Here is an 11,573-nt window from a genome sequence, read left to right as displayed (position 1 = left end):
ACAAAGCAACACTCTGGGGATTTTTCTGATGAGGAAAAAACATTTTTAAATTTTTTAAAACAAAAAAAAAAAAAAAAAAAAAAAGTAAATTTCACACTATGCTTCACCTTTACAAAACAAAACTTAAAATATGGTCAAAATACCAGAGGATAAAACCTGTTGTGCAGCCTGTCCATGTGGGACAGGCTGCACAACAACTTCACAGGGAGCCTGTTGTGTTCTCATGAAGAAGGAGCTGGTCTTTTTGTTATTTATAGCTTTTTGTTAAATAGATGTTTTTTCAGAAACATAAAACTTGTTGGTTCCACTGTTTCCACATTTTAATGACTAGTGTGTGACTGCATCAGGACACACCTAGATTTCCTAAAAAAAAAAAATGTTCCAGAATGTCATCCCTTAGAAAAACCACCATGTGGTTCCAGCTCCGGGTAATGTGGATGTGTCACTACATATTTAATTGTAGTTGCAAACTTTTGCAACCACAACAATTTTTTTTGAGGATCTAATCAGAACTGTTGTGGGAGTGAGAACATTTCTCAGGTATATTTCATAAACATTAGCTGCATAACTGTAATAAAACACAGCTGAGTGCTTAGTAGCTCTTTTCATGACATGTGAGAGGCAAATAATTAAACATTTTCTATGTAGCCACGTTTTTGAGACTTTAAAGCTTTAAAGGCCAAGAATAATTCTTTCATATTTATTCTTGACATGTCAAGAATATATATGAGAATATTTTTAAGCCTGGTATGTGGACAAAATGTTGCCTACAAATGAACTGTACTAATTTTACGTTGTAAACGTTATTTAAAGTTAAGTTAAAATTCATCAAGTGCCGTCCTTCATTCGTGGGGCATGCTACAGCTTATATGACTTGACTTGATAACACTTTTTTTTCTTTTTTTATAAACATACAATCTTTGGTAGATGTATGGAACAGTGCAACATGGATAGGAAAATAAAAAGAAACAGAAACACGAGATGAAGACGACAACAAATGGAAGACCAGCAAACAATTTGATAGAGGGGCTGTGGCAGCAAGCTGAGGGAAAAAGGGTGAGGAGTAAGCGCATGCGCGGAGCAAGCGGCGGAAAGCCAGTCCGTCTGCGTGTGAACCAGTAGAAAATCTTATCATACCATTTTATTTATAAAGCACTTTATACACTAACAGGACCAAAGTGCTGTACACAATTTTAAAATACAAAATGCTGGTTGGTTTGGATAGATTTTCCCCCACCAGTGAACAAAATCATAATTTAAACATTTTGCTTTATATTTATTGTGATTATTTCTGTGTATTAACACATTTTTCTTATATCTGAAACAGACCATTTGGATTTTTTTTTTTTTTGAAAGACAAGGTAAATATTGCTGAGTCAACATCCTGGCTGACTCCTACCTTCCCCGTATTTAGAACAAAATACGGGGAAGCAGCTTTTAGTTTTTATGCTCCAGCCCTCTGGAATAAGCTTCCGGCTCACTGCAAATCTGCCCCAACTTTGAGTTTATTTAAAACAAGGTTAAAAACATTTCTTTTTGAAGTTGCCTATTCTTGAATTTTTTTTTTTTTTGTGTGTTTCTTGTCTGATTGGTATTGTTTCTCTGTAAAAGCACTTTGAATTGTCTTTGACTGAAAGGTGCTATATAAATAAAATTGCCTTGCCTTGCCTTGCCTACCAAAGAAGATTGAGTCTTCTTGATTGCTTTACATAATGCTTTGTTTCTCAGTATAGTATTGGGCAGGATGAACAACATATTAAAGATGGAAAAAGGTTGAAAATATCAATTATTAACATGATGATTTTCATGTGAAATTTAGAACTTCGACAATTTATTATTATTATTATTATTATTATTATTATTATTATTAAAATATATATATTCTCATTTTTTTAACCAAGGTTAATCTATACCAAGATATTTATTTTTCAACGCTTAAAATTAAATGTTTCATACTGCAGTATCAAAGTATTTCCGCATTCATAAGCTTTTATCTAAATTGTCTGTTTCTTATTGTTCAAGTTGAGTGCCATGGAAACCAAAGGGGGAAACTGCCGCGTGCATTACACAACTGACGTATGCGCATGCACGGACTACGGACAGGTAGTCTCGGGGTGTGTCCTCCAGCGACCGAGAGCTTATCAGACATTTTTTAAAGAGGAAAGATCAAGTAAGAGACGACCAGAAGAAGAATTTCGAGTCTTGAGCGCACAGACATGGATTCAAAGTGGATATTGTCGCTTCTGTTAGTTATCGGCTGTGCTTTTGCTGTTAATGCACAAGGTAAGTCAAACACAGTTTTCTTTGTGTTATGTCGACGTTTTATGGATATAGAGGGTCGCGAGGCACGACTTTTACTGATCAAAGAGCAAAGAGGCTGCAATAATAAGGTTAATGTTTTATGTTAGGACCTCATATAGAGTCACTTAGTAGGATTTTAGTTTTCACATTTTTGATTTGGTAAATTACAAAGAAACTACAATCTGCCTAAGCAAGAAAATAACCATAGTAACTACTATTTATTAATTCTTTTGTAGTTTTACAGTTTTACAGTTTTAAGTAAAAGAACGTGCAGCTTTCTATATATATACATACGTGTATATGTATATTTACATATATACATATATGTGTGTGTGTGTGTGAATATATAAGAAAAATTTATATAATGTAAAAAGCAAATGATATACTCCCCGCCATCAGCTGCTCTGTGTGATCTAATAAGTGTCTCCCTTTATTGTTGAGAAATTTAGGTGATTTATTTCAACATCATTACTGATAGTTTGTTGGAAATTTACAGCATTTGCTCAAAAGACTGTCCTACGACCTTTCCATGGATTCAATTTTGGGGTGCACTGATAGCAGTTTTCTGATCAGTCACACATTACCGATATTTAAAAAGCCTAAGCTGCCGATTCCAAAGTTGGCCAATACTATTTTTTTTGTCTGAAATGTGACTATTGTTAACTGCAAATGTGCAGGAATGACCTGGTGGGCCGCTCTGTCAGTCAGACTTCTCTCATGGCAGAGCAAAACAGGACAGTGGTTGAGTTTTAGATGTTTGTTGGTCTAGAAAAGATCGGTAGATAAGATCGGCTTCACACGTAAATATCGGCCAATCACCAATCTCCCAAAATTAAGAAAACTGGTGCCGATAAGTTGGTGCATCCCTAATTCTGTTCTTGATTTTGTGGTGTGTTTGGGTCTGACATCCCTCTGCATGACCCAGTTTCTCCCAAGCTTCAGCTGATAGTCTGATTGCCTTACATATGATTGCAGAAAACCTCACCTCCTTGTTTTTACAGTCACTGAAATGTGCATAGTGTCCTGTGTCTGGAATACCAGCCCATATCACGCCTCTATCACCACCATTCTTTTTCGAAGGTACAAAGTGTTTGTGCGGTAGAAGCCAGTCATACTTGTTTGATGCTTTTATGAAATTCCGTCTTAGACTGTAACCTAACGCGATAATGGACCGTATTGTCTGAGATGGAGCTTGATTTCCCTCTCAAATTGTTTATGGGTTTCATATTTCCTAAATAAACACAATGAAGTATATTATGTTTAAACATGACTGTAGCTGCAACTACAGTCATGTGTTAAACATTAATGCAAAGTCATTTATATGTAATCTTTTAGAAGTATTCTTGTCATTTTGGCTGAGAACTTCATACAGGTCCTGTTTGAAGGAAGACATTCAGCCTTGCCCTACCACCGCCGAATTAATTCTGTTCCTAAAGTTACTTTACTGTCTTGTTTTTAGGGATTAACATCAAAACCTTCTTGTCTGTCTATGAAAAAATATAAGTATCAATTGAAGTCAAGAGATTGGAATTGGAAAGCCATAAGCAAACCACTAACCAGTGAGGGGAACCAGAGGAATGTATTATACCATACATAAATCAGCTTTTACTCTAACATCTCTTTTATCTTTGTCTATTTCAGGCCGAAGTTTTATTGGTATAAAGACTGAGGATGGAACGACTATCGATGATGTAGCATTAGCTACCCTGCAGAGCGGGCTTACCACCGTGTTCTTCCCGATCATCTACACCGTTGTGTTCGTGGTGGGGCTAACTGCAAATGGGATGGCCATATGGGTGTTCCTCTTCCGGACCAAGAAGAAGCACCCTTCCTCCATCTACATGGCCAACCTTGCCTTAGCTGACCTGCTGTTTGTTGTCTGGATGCCTCTGAAAATTTCCTACCACGTAAACGGAAACAACTGGCTCTACGGGGAGCCCCTGTGCAAAGTCCTGGTGAGCTTCTTCTATGGGAACATGTACTGTTCGGTGCTCTTCATCACCTGCCTCAGCGTGCAGCGGTACTGGGTCGTGGCAAACCCGATGAGTTCACAGAGGAAGAACAACACAGTCGCTATCAGCGTCTGTGTGGCTGTCTGGGTTTTCATTTGGATCACCTCCACTCCTCTGTACCTGTACGATCACACAACTAAGATCAAGGGCACAAACATGACAACCTGCCATGATGTGATCGTCATAGGTCAAGATGGCAAAGATCTATACGAATCTATCAAGTACCCTTTCTTCTACTTCCTGTTCATGGCAACAGTCTCATTCTTCATCCCTTGCATCGTAATCATTGTGGCGTACGCGTTGCTGCTCAAAACTCTGGGGAGCAATACGGTCGACAGCAATGCAACAAAGACACGGAGAAAAGCCGTCGTGTTGATTTTGGTTGTCCTGGTGACCTTCCTCATTTGCTTCATCCCCAGCAACATAATGCTGGTGGTGCACTATGTCCTGGTGAAAACCGAAATGGAAGACAGAGGCTACGGCTTCTACATCACGTCACTGTGTCTGGCGAGCCTCAACAGCTGCCTGGACCCTTTCATTTACTACTTTGTGTCGGAGGAGTTCAGGGAGCACGTGAAGAACACGCTGCTGTGCCGCAGCAGCAGAGCCGTGGAACAGGAGAAGGCCGCGTACAGCTCAATGACGTACTCCAAGAAGAACCGGTCGTTCATGTCAGGGAGCAACAACACGGAGAACATCACCTGCTAGCGACGGAGCACAGACTGCGGGTGCTTCCACTCTTCTGCACTGATGTTGTCGTCCATCGTGAACCCGACCAAAGATGAACTCTGAACCTTGATAGGACTGCAGCTTGGGATGTGTGACTTTATCAGGAGGTGCTCAGCGTTAAACTGTGAATCATTATATGTTTTGTTTTATGTTATATTAAATAAATGGATGCAAACATGTGCAGGTCATCTGTTAAAGACTGATGTTGGTGGCATAAGATGCATTAAGTTGGATTTTCCTGGACAACAAAGATTTCCAATGTTTGAGGTCAGATCTGCCGATTCTAATGTGTGTGTGTTTTTTAACTGTCGGTTTTGAATCAAACATGAAATGAAAATATTACGAGATTATTAACACTTATTCATTAAATCTGATATTTATATCCATTCTCAGAAAAAGTCCTGCTGTTGGTTGATGAGTTTATAGATTGGAAAAGGTGGACATTTCTGTTTTCAAAGGACCTGATGGATATACATACAAAAAAAAATTCTGTATTTATCAATTTTATAGCCGGTTGGTGCATCTTTTTATTTATACAACACTGGAAATAAATTTAAGTTGTATGTATTAAACAGCTACAATTACTCAGTCTTATTACTAGAAAATATAAAAAAAAAATACATATATTTTTTTTACACCTTTTTCATTAAAATTTTCTTGTTGCTGTTTTAACTAATTTTAAACCTTTTGTTGTTAAGCTTTTGATTGTTACATATTTTCTTAAATAAACAGAACAGAAACAGGGTTTCTGTGAAACTCCATTGTCCCGTTGCGTCATTTTGTTGTCCTGCGTGAGTCACGGGCCTCGTTGTCATCCGGCAGTCGGACGTCCTTTTCTTAGCTCACTTAATCTTTCAAAACCCTTGGAATTTCTGGAATGTGCTGTGTTGAAATGTAGGGCACCGCAGCACCTAAAAGCTGGTCAAAGATCAAGGGATGGTGAGCTCGGGGTTGAGGAATGTCAGAAGGCATGATGAGACACATTTTATAGACAAAGTCGTCATCTTTCTGGTTTCAATTTCTTCTGCATTTAGAAACTTGTGTGTAGATCTGGGCTTTCTTGCAGCTTTTCTTCCTGCTGTTTGTTTTTAATGTCACAATTTCAACATTTTACGGCTTCCACGTTCTCCTCAGAGTCATTCTTTCCCAAAACAACAACAAAAAAAGGCCTTGGTACTCCATTTATGGTCCTTCACGTTAAGAGAATCGGCAAGTGAACTGCGCTCGCCACACCTTTTGCAGGGCCCACCATCCCACAGAGAGCTGCCAGGTTCCTGTTTTAACGACCGGTCGGGGCAGAGCTGTGGGTAAATCATTGGCTGTGGAGTTTCACCTTACCTTTTGTCAACGCTGCGGGGCAGAAGGCCTTCCTTTCAGAGCGGAGCCACGCCCTGGTCACGTTTGACGCAGCTCCTTTTCCAAGCACAGTTGTGGTGTAATGGAACAGAACTGCTGGAGGTTATTTAAAAATTAGAGTAGCACTGTGTCACACATAGCACGTCCGCAGAGGTTTTTGTGAAACAAACCAATGTAAACCAACCTTCTTTGTTGTAGCTGGATAATGTGTTATTTCTATGCACTGCTATTTATTTACCTTCTGTCATTAGTTATGGTCAGCATATGTTTTTGTATGGACTGATTACTTCTGTTTTGTTGTATTTTAAAATGTTCAACCAAGGACTGGGATCGCAAACAAGCCTTTGACTAGATAGTTTTTGTCCAAAACGATGGCTGCATTGTTTTGTCATGCAACAATGCTTTATCTGCTGTCCTTGACTGAAAACATTTAACTGTGTTTCTACTAAAGAAGCTCCACTAGGAGCTTGTGAACATGTTAATGTAGGAGAATGTGAAATGGAATCAGAAGCGATGACCAACTTTTCCATTTTATCCTCCAAAACAAGCTTTTTACTGACTTAATATGTCGGTTGTCTTTTTGGTTTGATTTTGACACGTGTATGTTTACAGAATTGGGTAACACTTTATTTGAAGGGGAGTGCATAAGACTGACATGACACTGTCATAAACATGACATAACACTTGTCATGAACATAAACAAGTCTTTATGAATGTTTATGACAGTTTTACTGGTGAAACCTGGGAGGAAACCAATAAATTGTCCAGCTAAATTCAACCTCATTTAGTTTTTGAACTTGATGCTGCAAACATAATGGAAATATTAACTTTTAATTTTTATTTATCTTCCAAATTATAATCATGCTGGTAATAGAAAACTGAAAAAGAGCTATATTGAGTTTTCTGACACAAATGGACACAGATACATATCCATTCACAATGGGCGTGTTTTTTTATTGTAGGAAACTGTAACACTAAACAAACTGTCGGAGAGGAAAAACTGTCTTTGAAAATTGGTCATGAGTTATTTGCTTTATTGTACATATCTGGAGTTTCATTATCAAATTTTGTTTCACTTTTAGCTCTTTTCAGAGCTTTCAGTTAATATTAATAATTTCAGCAATGATCGAATTTTAAAATGTCAATCTTTCCCTTCAGTGTCATTTTTCAATTTTGGCATCATTTTAGCCCCATACAAAAGTAGCCCCAGATGATAACACACTACTATTGTGAAGTTTGACTGTAAATATCATGTTCTTTATCTGAAATGCTTCTAGTTTTACACTTGATGTAAAGAGAGGCACACCTTTGAAAAAGTTCTTACTTGATCCCATGATCATTTGTCATGTGTTTCCGGTCCATTGTTTCACCTCCGTGACTTCTGATAGACATATTTGTACACATACTACTGCTAACATTACATCATATAACGGAGGCTCGCCTGCCACAGACTCAGGGATGAAGACTTTTCCTTACTGTTCAGATGTAGCTTCACTCAGGTACATAGATAATGGGTGAGACTTTCAGACACTCTGGCGTGTCCTAACAGCTTCCCACAACACCAGAAACCTGTTCAACCAGTTCTGACCCAGTCACCATTGAATGGTGGTAAACAACAGGTGGCACAAGGTGTTTCGATTGCCTGTGAGTCATTTTTATGTCCGATGAGTCACTTAGTTTTTGTGCAACCAAATATGGTCTAAAATTAGAGATGTGTTTTTGTTATTCAGGTTAATTTCACAGTCTAATTTAGGGATTGGAGTCATTTTTTTTTTATGCGGATGTGTGTATATGTGTGTGCAGAGAGGGTGACTTCTGCTGGCTTCAGAAAATAATGCAGGTTTATGAAAAAGTGTAGCAACTAATCAGTGTTAAAAGTGAAGTCCATAGAATACCCCCTGTAGCAATAATTCATAATAAAATTACCCAAGTAAAACTAAAAAGTACAATGTAGTAAAAAATACTCTTAACAGTAGATTTTTTCCAAAAAGTTACAGAAGTATATGTGCTCTGTAACTCTTTGAGTGAGAAATGAACATTTCAATAAGTGCAGCCACGTGGTTTAATTATATGGTGAAAAAAGCGACTAATGTGTATATAGTCAAATGAATCCTAGAGATTTCTGCAGTTTTAAGTTTCCAAAATATTCCAAACTATTTTTATTTCCACTTGCAGACTTCACATTCATAATACGCCTCCCTGTGAGGAGCCTCATTAAGAGCGCTTTCAGCTAGAGCGTTTTGTCTGGAAGCAGACTCACGGATTAACATTGCGACCACGCTTGATTCGGCTAAAAGACGACCATTCATGTGTGCAAGTGAGAGGAGAGAGAGGACGAGCGTCCGTGCCACCGAATGCTCAAGATGAGCCACTCAGGAAGGTTTGACAACACAGATCTGATTTGAATGCTTTTATCTTTCCTTTCATTTACATTTAATTCTTTTTGCAGATGCACAAAAAACAACCTGAGGAAACGAAGAGAAGCGGCAATGCATCAAGACATTCGGATGAACAAGAAGTCTTGAAAATGAGTCAAGTTTATTTGTATTAGCACATTTCAGAAACAAGGCAGTTCAAAGTGCTTTCCGTCATAAAAACATCATAGTCACCAACTGTGAAACAGGAAACATACATTACATTTTGTCAAATCCATCATCAAAATTATTAATGCACATCTAACATGTTGATCAAGGTTCCACTTATTACTGATGAATAAGACAATCAGGGATAATATATACCATCACTTTCCATTAATGCAGAAAGAAACAATCTCTGTACATTTTTAGCAGACAATTTAGGTGTAACAGAGAGATTTCCAACAAATTCAGTTAGTAAAAAAATATGGAAGATCAAAGAAAGACAACAAAAACTGGACGAAGCTGCAAGAGTGGAGATAGAAAAAAACAAGAGTGTTGAAATGTGAGAAGGTACAAAAGAGTTTGAGTCAATCAGAGTGCTTTAGTCCTTTTTCCTCTTTCATGTCTTCTAGCTCTTCTGAGGCAGATTGGCCGGAGGCGGTTGGCACCGTGTTGGTTCCCCCGAGCCAGTCCCAATGGGAGAAGAACGGGGCAAAGTTGGTCCCCGGTCGCTGGTGATGAGCGTCATGCTTGGGGGCCCCGCCCCAAAGGCCAAAGGGCACCAGGTTGTGCATGGCCCAGGGGAAGTCGTAGCCACAGTGGTCCTCGGTGGAGACGTAAACGTTAAAGACCATGAAGCCCCAAGTTGTGAGGCAGTGGCACCTTAGCAGGATGGGGTCCACTGTCGCCCAGAATCCCACGCTGAACAGCTCCCAGCCAGAGAGGTACTGGGTGACCAGGCTGAAGGGCTGGTTGTACTGGTGGTGGATGGCGTGGAAGGTGCGGTAAAGCCAGGGAACCCGGTGGTGCAGGAGGTGCCACAGGTAGTACTGGAAATCGAAGACGACCATGCAGCCCAGGATGCCGAGAAGGAAGCTCCAGAGAGAGGGGGCCTCCGGAGGCAACGGGGTCGGCGGCCTCCACAGCCACTGCGCAACCGCCGCGGGGAAGATGAAGAACAGGTGGTTATAGACGGTGACGCCCAGGGTGATCCAGATGTTAGGCCAGGTGACGGGTTTGTCCGGATGCAGCCGGTAGCGGTTGATGGAGGGCCAGGTGGGAGCCAGCAGGTCCAACGCAGTGTAAATACCAACCAGGACGAAGTAGGTGGTGACCGAGAGGACCACGGGGAAGAGCGGGCTCCTGAGCAGGTCGTGGTGGTTCTGGTGGAGGTAGTCCCAGATAGGCTGTAGGACCAAGGCATGGGACTCGCCCCCGGACAAATTTCCTACAGCCGTCAGCCAAGACAAAGCCTCAGTTCTCAGCAGCCTGCTTGCACTCATCACTGACATGCCGTTTCTCATCCAGAAATGACCAAGCCAAGGGGTATTTTTAATTTTCTTACAAGCCCCGAAAGAGGGTAAAAAGAGGTCCTGAACGACTGAAAAGATCCAATTGAAAAGGTTCAGCAATGGCAAATTGTCTGGTGATGCCGTGCCAAATTGGACTGGCGGACTGTCTTCGCCTCTTATGTATGTTCAAGCCCCACCTCCCTTCATCCCCACCACCCTCTGCATTCTAAGAGAAGGCTGTGTGTGAAGGCCCTTTTTGATGGGCGCCAGGACTGCAGCCAGGACTCAGGAGCCGGGCCACAACAGCTCTCATTTTTGACCCAAATCATGGAGCGAAAGCTTCCGCTTTCCTTGTGAATCTGATTTTGTCGCAAATAAAACCAGTGCAGGCCAGGAATTCGATTTCTGCTTACATGAACAATGACTAACAATTAAACAATTAAACACAACTCGTCATGTTGTATTTTCTCCCCTAATCCTTCATGTATTAAGCCTGTCAATGGATCTGTCACCCACAGTCTCAGATGATGAAACAAATACAGAATCCACACACAGACACACACACACACACACACACACATGCTCATACACAACATCATGAACCCCAAAGAGTCATTAATCATGGAGGAAGTTGTCATGTACTGAAAAGAAGCGGACAGAAGTGGGGCAGCGACTGCAGCTCTCGTCTCTATGGTGTCACAAAATAATCCTGCAGAATTTTGACGTTTTGATGAATATCATGTGATCCAATGTGCTTCACTGTTCTCCACTTGTTCATGTTAAAATTAATACCTGTCACTTTGGACTATTTCTTACTCAGACAAAAATGGATATAGCACATTTTTGTGCAGTGAAAGACTGTCTGTAATCCGTTGTACCAAAATGATGCCTCATCTGTAGACTATGTTATGTCTGCCTGTGGATTAATTCTCCACTCTTTCTGCACAGGAGTTTTGAAAAATGTACTCACTTTTTATGAAGGTTGTTGATTAAAATTGTTGCCAAAGCCCACCATAAACAACCACTGTTTAACATCCTTATTTCTCTTTGTAAGGAATTTTATAAATTCTTTATCAAACAGCGACATTGGCAGCTGATCACAGACCAGGCCATGTTACTTGACTCTGAGCAGAATATTTTTCATGTCGACCAGCAGAGGGCAGCAAAAATCCACTCCTGAACAAATATAGGCACTGAAAAGTTTTCATTTGTGAAATAAATTAAATACAGAAGAGTTCATCATACTGTGGCTTTTTTTTTTACGTTTGTTAAAATTGTCACCATGTCGTGACTGTATTGTATGAGAC

The 11,573-nt window shown here is 40.0% G+C and overlaps 2 protein-coding genes and 1 long non-coding RNA gene across 3 annotated transcripts; 1 reads left to right on the top strand and 2 right to left on the bottom strand.

Moving 5' to 3' along the window:
* Positions 1 to 1,317: 1,317 nt before the first annotated feature.
* LOC106952274 (uncharacterized) lies at positions 1,318 to 1,899 on the bottom strand. Its single transcript, XR_001425948.1, has 2 exons — positions 1,678 to 1,899; positions 1,318 to 1,399 (listed from the first exon to the last, which is right to left on the bottom strand). It is a non-coding gene; the product is annotated as an uncharacterized LOC106952274 (long non-coding RNA).
* A 51-nt stretch (positions 1,900 to 1,950) lies between these two features.
* On the top strand, positions 1,951 to 5,239 carry f2rl1.2 (coagulation factor II (thrombin) receptor-like 1, tandem duplicate 2). The gene is made up of 2 exons (XM_015040285.1): positions 1,951 to 2,283; positions 3,943 to 5,239. The coding sequence occupies exons 1-2, from the start codon at positions 2,217 to 2,219 to the stop codon at positions 5,019 to 5,021; spliced, it is 1,146 nt and encodes a 381-aa protein (XP_014895771.1). The 5' UTR covers positions 1,951 to 2,216; the 3' UTR covers positions 5,022 to 5,239.
* Positions 5,240 to 8,857: 3,618 nt separating this feature from the next.
* ch25hl2 (cholesterol 25-hydroxylase like 2) lies at positions 8,858 to 10,830 on the bottom strand. Its single transcript, XM_015040289.1, has one exon. The coding sequence runs from the start codon at positions 10,276 to 10,278 to the stop codon at positions 9,343 to 9,345; it is 936 nt and encodes a 311-aa protein (XP_014895775.1). The 5' UTR covers positions 10,279 to 10,830; the 3' UTR covers positions 8,858 to 9,342.
* Between the last annotated feature and the right edge of the window lie 743 nt (positions 10,831 to 11,573).

Source organism: Poecilia latipinna, unplaced genomic scaffold (assembly GCF_001443285.1).
Source record: "Poecilia latipinna isolate Pla-1442-1.1 unplaced genomic scaffold, P_latipinna-1.0 Scaffold503, whole genome shotgun sequence".
Classification (NCBI taxonomy): Eukaryota; Metazoa; Chordata; class Actinopteri; order Cyprinodontiformes; family Poeciliidae; genus Poecilia; species Poecilia latipinna.
The sequence above is the reverse complement of the archived record's forward strand: the minus strand, read 5'-3'. Positions and strand labels throughout refer to the sequence as shown.